The sequence below is a fragment of the Callionymus lyra genome, chromosome 2 (assembly GCF_982586985.1).
Source record: "Callionymus lyra chromosome 2, fCalLyr1.hap1.1, whole genome shotgun sequence".
NCBI lineage: Eukaryota > Metazoa > Chordata > Actinopteri > Syngnathiformes > Callionymidae > Callionymus > Callionymus lyra.
Window position 1 is genome coordinate 9,000,503 of NC_141819.1, and position 9,034 is coordinate 9,009,536.

The window sequence follows — 9,034 nt, forward strand, 5'->3', positions numbered from 1 at the left end:
CGTTTCCATGTAATGACTCACGATTATTTTTTGTAACTTTCAGTCATAAAACTCTTCTTACATCAACCGCGCTTTGAAATGAAGGAAGTTAAAGTCGACGATCGTGTTTAATAACACAGTGATTGTAAGTGTGTTAGTGAAGCCTAATGCTATAATATAAACAATCTAATACCAGTCATTAACAGATTAATACGATAGAAGATATAGATTCAGATTCCATGACCTGGAGTTTTATTGAAGTCTTACTGGAACAAAAAATGCAAAAAAAGAATCACATTGTTATAAACAATTAAAATCAAAATAAATGCAACAATTACATTTGTAAATAACTTGAACAAACATCGTTTAAATGTATTAAACATAATGGTTTTAAAATCAGTTTGAACAAGAATCACGTGTTTCATCATCACTCTTCAAAAACTCAATACATCTCAATGATTAACTTTTCAAATATGTTAGATTTGTGTTTAGTTATTGGACGTTAACTTGTGACCACTTACAGTTGACGAGGAGGAGGTGATTGACATTTGGAGCAATATTGCATCAGCGGAGACTTTCTGATGCAATTTTATAAAACTGATATATAAAAAGAAGTTCCTCTTTTAACAAGTAAGCATAAAACGTATTGCAAATGTGCTGATGATACTGTAGACTTGAGCACCTGTTGAATCTTTTCCAGAGTGTGTTGCTCCTCTCAGGACCTACGTGTCTGGATCCACGCTCGCACAGAAAAAAGTGACTCAGAGCTGACTCAGCGGAAACGTTCTCGTCACAAACCCCCTGCTGTTATGATAAATTACACAAGTGTCATCACGTCCCCTGGATGTCACTCCATTAATCCCGATGTCTCATTTCCAAAGTCACGTCAACGTTAACTTGTGACCACGTACAGCTGACGAGCAGGAGGTGATTGACAATTGGAGCAAAAATTGCATCAGTGGAAACTTTCTGATGCAATTTTCTAAACTGATATATTTTTTTAATTATGCATAACTAGAATTAAGTTAAAAACGAAACATTAACCACGTGGATCATCGATTGAAAAAGTAGTTTAAGTTTGATCTTCTGAAAATAAAACATATATGAATAACATGCTTGTCGTCACTCATTCAGCAACACTGGTGAACATCTGATGTGTTTCACTTTCTCTCTCCTCCCATGAGGTTCTCAGTCAGTGAAGCCTCTGCTCGGTCCGAGAGGCCGGTGTGGTTGACGAGGGCGTGGAAGCTCCGGCGCTCGTCTCGACCGGAGTCGTTGCCTCCGTCAGATCGAAACCTGCCGCCCTTTTCATGTGTTTTTTGTAAATGGTGTCGTAAGGGCTTTTGATGCTGGCACCTGGAGACGGAAGAGAAGTTTAGGAAGTTTTTTAAATGATACTTCGGCAGCAGAACTCTACTGTAGTCATCGGTACGTTTGTACAAAACTCTCTTTTCATTCAACTATTGACATTTGAAAATGATCTTAAGCCCCGCCCACTGAAAACACTCTGCCGTGATTGGTCAAAACATGGAGGTTTGTCACCGAGGGTCATCGATCCCGGAAGTCTCCACCTCCAAGGGAGTTGTTGTATAAACAAAGCGGGGCGTGATTACAGCTGGCTGGAGGAGGAGTGAAGCCATTATTACGTCATAATAGACTCTCGTAACCTCTCGTTCGCCCAGATTTCCGAGCAACTTTATAAAGTAATAAGTTGAAAACATGGTCATGATGAGGAACTTACTGCATCTTGGAGACAAAGACTTTAACATTTACAACATGCAAGTTGGAGTTTGACATTAGTTGACCTTTAAGTATCAAATCATTATTAAATATTGGTCTTGTTAATATGTTCCAATGCCTATAGATATTACAATGTATATGAAATGTACAATTAATGATGAATCTCATTCAATACGTGTAAAACAAATAAGAATATCAATTTAGAAGTGGAAAATATATAAATAAAAATTAAATTATCCATATTTATTTAAAAAAATAAATAGATACATTTACTTGACAGTTAAATATCAATAATATTAGAATATCCATTCATTCATTTTCTACCGCTTTATCCCTTATAAGTCAGTAAGTAATTTTTATTTGTATAGGTCTTTTCCAGACCAGGGTCACAAAGCGCTTAAACAATCAAACAATATTCAATAAAGTATATATTTTAAAGATCAAGATAAAACTGATAACACAACAGGAGTTATGGGGGTCGCGGGGAGACTGAAGTCTATCCCAGTTTCATTGGGCGAGAGGCAGGGGACACCCTGGACAGGACGCCAGTCTGTCGCAGGGCACACAAAGACAGACAACCATTCACACACACACTCATACCTACTGACAATTTCCCCAAGTTTTTGAACTGTGGGAGGAAACCGGAGTGCCCGGAGTAAACCCACGCAACACGGTGGAGAACATACTAACTCCACACAGAAAGGTCACTAACAAACCTCTGTAATAATAAAGTAATAACACATGAAGTAAGCACGTCTCACCTCGTTGGTAGAGCTTGGACGCCCTCAAGTGGCTCCTCCAGGTAGTGAAGGTTTCCTCTTCTGGACTGGAGTCTGAACACACACGCGCACGCGCAGATACGTTCGATGAAACACAAGGTATAAAAATGTGTAATCTTTGTAAACTGTTGTGTATTTACCGACTGTGGTGTCATCGAGGTCACTTTCTGTCAATTCCTCTGTCACGCCATTGGACAAAACCTCTGAACACACACACACATACACACACACACACGTCTATTTACGAACCAACCTGGCAACCCGTCTGCTCATTTATAACACAGGTGTTTTCCAAACATAAATACACAAAACAGTTTCTGACCATTTGGCTGAATCTGGTTCTGTCCCTCCTCCTCATGATGCGTCCACGGACTGCTTGAGATCTTCCCTTCATCTTCACCTTTGAACCCTGGAAATAAGAAAATGTAAAAGTTAAAACAAAAAGGCTCATTTAAAGGGAGATACATTCGTTTTTCGTGTTTTTGAACTCGCCTTTCTCGTCTCTTTGAATCTCGTCGATGATCGGGTTTACTCTCGCGACCTCCTCCAGCTTCACCTGTTCATGAGATAAACTTATTTATTTGTATTCCTTAAGTTCAACTTATGTGTTGATTTAAGTGTGTCTTAAAAAGATGTGGGACTCTATTGTATCATCAGTGTGTGTTTCTTTGTAGAAAAAATATTTTTAAAGTGAAATATTGACATTAGAAAATGATCTTAAGCCCCGCCCACTGAAAACACTTTGTTGTTCTGGTCAAATATCAAGGTTTGTCACTGCACATCATCAATCTCAGAAGTCTCCACCCCCAAGGGACTCGTTGTATTAACAAAGCGGGGCGTGATTACAGCTGGCTAGAGGAGGAGTGAAGCCATTATTACGTCATAATAATAGTAGTGGTGTGTATTGGCGATATGATATGTATTACTATACAGGGTCAACGATACTCTATATCGTGAAACTGTAGTAACAAGTATATATGTGTAGTATTGTCAAGTACTTGACTCTGGTGTTGCAGTATTTACAGACCACCTGACTCTTGACGAAGTCGTAACTGATTTCATTTGTTTTCAAACCAGAATATGTCCAAAAGTCGGCACTAAGTCGACTGTATCCTCTCGTCCTCAGTCATCGCCAAACTCTCTCTGGAATTCAATGTTCATTTAGCTGTGTTGACCGCCGCAGAAGTTGAATATGTTGATAATAACTTATTTTAAAAATACATTTCCTCCTTTTAAAAAAGTCCATTATTACGTCATAATAGACTCTCGTAACCTCTTGTTCGCCCAGATTTCAGAGCAACTTTATAAAGTAATAAGTTGAAAACATGGTCATGATGAAGAACTTACTGCATCTTTGGAAACGAAGACTTCAACATTTACAACAAGCGAGTCAGAAAAGTTGTTTTTCTCTTTATATCTCTAGAGGTCACCTACCACTCTGACCAGATCCGTCTCACTTTTGTCCGGCTCTGGTTCTTGCAGATCAAAAGAACGTCTACGAGGAAGTGAAATAAAAAAAGATTGAAATAAGTGATGAAGTGAGTAACGTGTTATTAGGTGTGAACATCATACTTGGTGCAGTCGCTGCAGAGAGACGTGAGGAAGATGGAGATGATGACGAGGCCGATGATGAAGAAAGCGACTCCTGACGACGACAACAAGGAGTCTGCAGCCTCTACTCCCACCGCCGCCATGACAGGCTGGATGGAAAGAAGACTCCTAAGAAAGAAGAGAACGGTGAGTCCTTAACATGCACATGTACAAGTCGTTTATACGTAGAAAAACATTCTTAAATATACATCCAAACATGCAGAGTAGCTGTGTGTGTTTGGGCAAGAATCTGATGATATGATACGTATCACGATACAGGTTCAATGATACGATATATTGTGATACTGTAGGGACAAGAATATTTGTAGTATTGTCGAGTACTTGACTCTTTACATGACAAAGTTGTAATTGCTTTTATTTGCTTTTAAAACTAAAATATGTCCAAATATCAGCTGGAGTCGACTGTATCCTATTGTCCTCAGTCATTGCCAAAACTGTCCATTGTAGTGATGTGTCAATGAAGCTTCATGAAGCAGCTTCAAAATCTCCTGAGTCCACTAGATGTCACTCTTTTCTTTATAATCTATTGCTTTGAAAAGCTATTCTATTGAAACCTCACATCATTTTTAAGCCTAGGGCGCCCCCTACTGTCCTCTGAAGAATATGACACTGTTTCATGAAGCTTTATCGACACATCACTACCACAGAGAGTTTGGCAATGACTGAGGACAAGAGGATACAGTCGAATCCAGCAGCTCAGTTACTTTTCATGTAAAGAGTCAAGTACTCGACAATACTACAAATATTCTTGTTAGTGACGTGTCGATGAAGTTTCATGAAACAGTGTCATTATTTCCTGAGTCCAGTAGATGTCACTCTTTGCTCTATACTTTATTGCTTTCAAAAGCTATTAAGATGAGGGCGCCCCCTACTGTCCTCTGATAAATATGACACTGTTTCATGAAGCTTCATCGACACATCACTTACAAGAATATTTGTAATAGTTTTGTGGAGTACTTGACTCTTAACATGAAAAGTCGTAACTGCTTTCACTTGTTTTCAAATGAAAATATGTATGTATAAAACATAAGCTTTGAAAGCTGCTAGAGTCGACTGTATCCTCTTGTCCTCAGTCATCGTCAAGCTCTCAATCTTCATTAAGCTGCGTAGGACGTTTTTACTGCTGCCATCTGGAGACGGAAAGTTTAATTGCAACATAAAAATCTACATATATGTATATCTTAAAAATATTTTTGAACTATAAACATACAATGTTTACAACGGTAACACATGGAAATATGATTTGCACTGGATAATTATCGCGATATATTCTTATTTTCTTGAACCTCAATCCTCAGTTCTATAAAAGATCCAATGATATTTCTATTTGACTTCAGCTGGAGGCTGTTTGATCTCTTTCAGGACATGAGTTTCAAATGTGTCGCGGCCAAAGTTAGCCTGAAACTCAATAAATATGTGCAAAATAAACGGCACCCACTGTTCGTGTTGACCAATGGAATCTTCTTAATTCATATATAAATCTTCTTATTTTTGGTATATCTTCTTAATTTATATATATCTTCTTAATTTATATATATCTTCTTAATTTATATATATCCTCTTTATTTATATACAGTATATCTTCTTAATTCATATATAAATCTTCTTATTTTTGATATATCTTCTTTATTTAAATATATCTTCTTAATTTATATATATCTTCTTAAATCATATATATATCTTCTTAATTTATATATATCCTCTTTATTTATATATATCTTCTTAATTAATATGTATATCTTCTTAATATATATATATATCTTCTCAATTTATATATATCCTCTTTATTTATATATATCTCCTTAATTCATATATATATCTTCTTAATTTATATATATCCTCTTAATTTATATACAATATATCTTCTTAATTAATATGTATATCTTTTTAATTTATATATATCTTCTTAATTTATACATATCTTCTTAATTGATATACTGTATATCTTCTTCATTTATATATATCTTCTTCATTTATATATGTATCTTCTTAATTTATACATATCTTCTTAATTCATATATATATTCTTAATTAATATGTATATCTTCTTAATTCATATATATCTTCTTATTTTATACATATCTTCTTAATTTATATATATCTTCTTAATTTATATAAATCTTCTTAATTTATATACAGTATATCTTCTTAATTTATATATATCTTCTTAATTTATATATATCTTCTTAATTCATATATATCTTCTTAATTAATATGTATATCTTCTTAATTTATATACATCTTCTTTATTTATACATATCTTCTTAATTTATATATATCTTCTTAATTTATATAAATCTTCTTCATTTATATACTGTATATCTTCTTAATTTATATATATCTTCTTAATTTATACATATCTTCTTAATTTATATATATCTTCTTAATTTATACATATCTTCTTAATTTATATACTGTATATCTTCTTAATTTATATATATCTTCTTAATTTATATATATCTTCTTAATTTATACATATCTTCTTAATTCATATATATCTTCTTAATTAATATGTATATCTTCTTAATTTATATATATCTTCTTAATTTATACATATCTTCTTAATTTATATATATCTTCTTAATTAATATACATCTTCTTCATTTATATACAGTATATCTTCTTAATTTATATATATCTTCTTAATTTATATATATCTTCTTAATTCATATATATCTTCTTAATTAATATGTATATCTTCTTAATTTATATATATCTTCTTAATTTATATATATCTTCTTAGTTCATATATATCTTCTTAAATTATTTATATATCTTCTTAATGTATTTATATATAAATGGATCAGCATTTGTTTAACGATCCATATTACAGCCCTTCACACACACATACACGATACATTTGTTTCTGACGTGAATCCGTTGCACAAACAGATTCCTGTCAATCAACAGAGGACACCAGCGAAATCTCAACTGTCCACGAGTCAATATTGAACCAAAGGGAAACCTTCTGCTAGACGAGGCAGCTTTACATCCATGATGAGCTTTATGACACGTTTAATTAAAGTCTTTTCCAAAGAGCCCTTGAGCAAAATAAAACTCATGTAAGACGCCCCGAAAACACGTTGATGAACAACAACAAGGCATGTTGTCGGAGTGACGGACATCCATCACTCTGTTGTCGGCAACCTTATGTTCGAATCCCTTTAGATCTCTGACACGACGGTTAGTCCTTAACATGCACATGTACTTGTGATACGTGTAAAAACATTCTTGGATATACGTCCGAATATGCACAGTAGTGGTGTATATTGGCGATATGATATGTATTACTATACACGGTCAAGGATACTCTATATCGTGAAACTGTAGTAACGAGGATATATGTGTATTATTGTCAAGTACTTGACTCTGGTGTTGTAGTATTTACAGACCAAATGACTCTTGACGAAGTCGTAACTGCTTTCATTTGTTTTGAAATATGTCCAAACATCAGCTTTAAAAGCTGCTGGAGTCACTGTATCCTCTCGTCCTCAGTCATCAGCAGGATCTTTTATTTTTTAGGTTTAAAGTTTCTTTACCTGGATCCAAAATAATTTTCCTTGTCCTAAATGTATTTTCCCCAGAGAATGTCTTTCTTATGAAAGTGTTGCAAATATGGATGTGTAGTATCTAGAATCTGGCAATAGAGTGTCACGATACAGTGTATTATGATACTGTAGTAACAAGAGGATATATTTGTAGTATTGTTGAGTACTTGACTCTGGTGTTGCAGAATTTACAGACCACATGACTCTTGACGAAGTCGTAACTGCTTTCATTTGTTTTGAAATATGTCCAAACATCAGCTTTATTAGCTGCTGGAGTAACTGTATCCTCTCGTCCTCAGTCATCACCAGGATCTTTTATTTTTTAGGTTTAAAGTTTCTTTACCTGGATCCAAAATAATTTTCCTTGTCCTAAATGTATTTTCCCCAGATCATTTCTTTCTTATGAAAGTGTTGCAAATATGGATGTGTAGTATCTAGAATCTGGTAATAGAGTGTCACGATACAGTGTATTATGATAATGTAGTAACAAGGATATATGTGTAGTATTGTCGAGTACTTGACTCTGGTGTTGCAGAATTTACAGACCACATGACTCTTGGCGAAGTTGTAACTGTTTTCGTTTTTGTTTTCAAACCAGAATATGTCCAAAAAAATCAGCTTTAAGTCGACTGTATCCTCTCGTCCTCAGTCATCGCCAAACTCTCTCTGGAATTCAATGTTCATTTAGCTACGTGTTGACCGCCGCGGAAGTTTAATATGTTGATTATAACTTATTTTAAAAATACCTTTTTCTCTATTTCAAATTCTTATGTAGTACAATATTTACTTTTAAAATTGTTAAGTGATATTACCGACAGTTTGCGCAGTTTTTACGACTTTTATGAATTTACGAATTTAAGTAGTTGCTTTAAATAACCTCAAGACTAGTTATAAGTTAGCGAGGAATCGTCAGTTGCGTCAGGAAGTAAACCTACCAGGTCAAAGTGAGTCCGCGGCTCCGTGAGTGAAGTGCTGAGACCCGAGCGTGACGACGGTGTGTTCAGGTTCAGTTGGTTTGTTTCTTAAACGTTTGCTCATGGACTCGTGAACAAACACAAAGTCATGGAGACGTTTTAAAGAAACACACACACCTTGAATCAGCTCCAGAGGATGGAGCTAGTTTTTGTTGTTGTTATTATGTCGGAATTACTGGAAGAAAATACAACAATATTTATTATTTAATCATTAAAATAAAAATAATTTACTCTTTGGTTTCATCGCTCTTACACCTTCATCCCTCTTTTTTTTTATTTCAAAATATGTTGAACGTAGCAAAGATAAAGTTCAGATTCCTTCAAATTTTTTGGTATTTTCTGTTTTCTTTTTATTCTATTTCTTCTTTCCTTCAATTGATCCTTTTTTCTTTTTCAATCCCAT

At 34.4% G+C, this 9,034-nt stretch overlaps 1 protein-coding gene across 1 annotated transcript; it reads right to left on the reverse strand.

The window, feature by feature from the left end:
* Positions 1–234: 234 nt before the first annotated feature.
* LOC148085254 (uncharacterized) lies at positions 235–8,640 on the reverse strand. The gene is made up of 8 exons (XM_087782324.1): positions 8,593–8,640; positions 4,071–4,217; positions 3,933–3,993; positions 2,991–3,054; positions 2,821–2,907; positions 2,639–2,701; positions 2,481–2,552; positions 235–1,335 (listed from the first exon to the last, which is right to left on the reverse strand). Exons 2-8 carry the CDS (start codon positions 4,190–4,192, stop codon positions 1,172–1,174), a joined length of 633 nt encoding a protein of 210 aa, XP_087638450.1. The 5' UTR covers positions 4,193–4,217; positions 8,593–8,640; the 3' UTR covers positions 235–1,171.
* Between the last annotated feature and the right edge of the window lie 394 nt (positions 8,641–9,034).

Bases quoted from the DNA above. Each gene is read 5' to 3' on its own strand.
- LOC148085254 (XM_087782324.1), bottom strand. From the start codon at position 4,192: ATGGCGGCGGTGGGAGTAGAGGCTGCAGACTCCTTGTTGTCGTCGTCA. The intron at 3,055-3,932 runs GTAGGTGACCTC...TCTCATGAACAG, and splicing joins AGACGGATCTGGTCAGAGTG to GTGAAGCTGGAGGAGGTCGC. The intron at 2,908-2,990 runs GCGAGTTCAAAA...TCTTATTTCCAG, and splicing joins GATTCAAAGAGACGAGAAAG to GGTTCAAAGGTGAAGATGAA.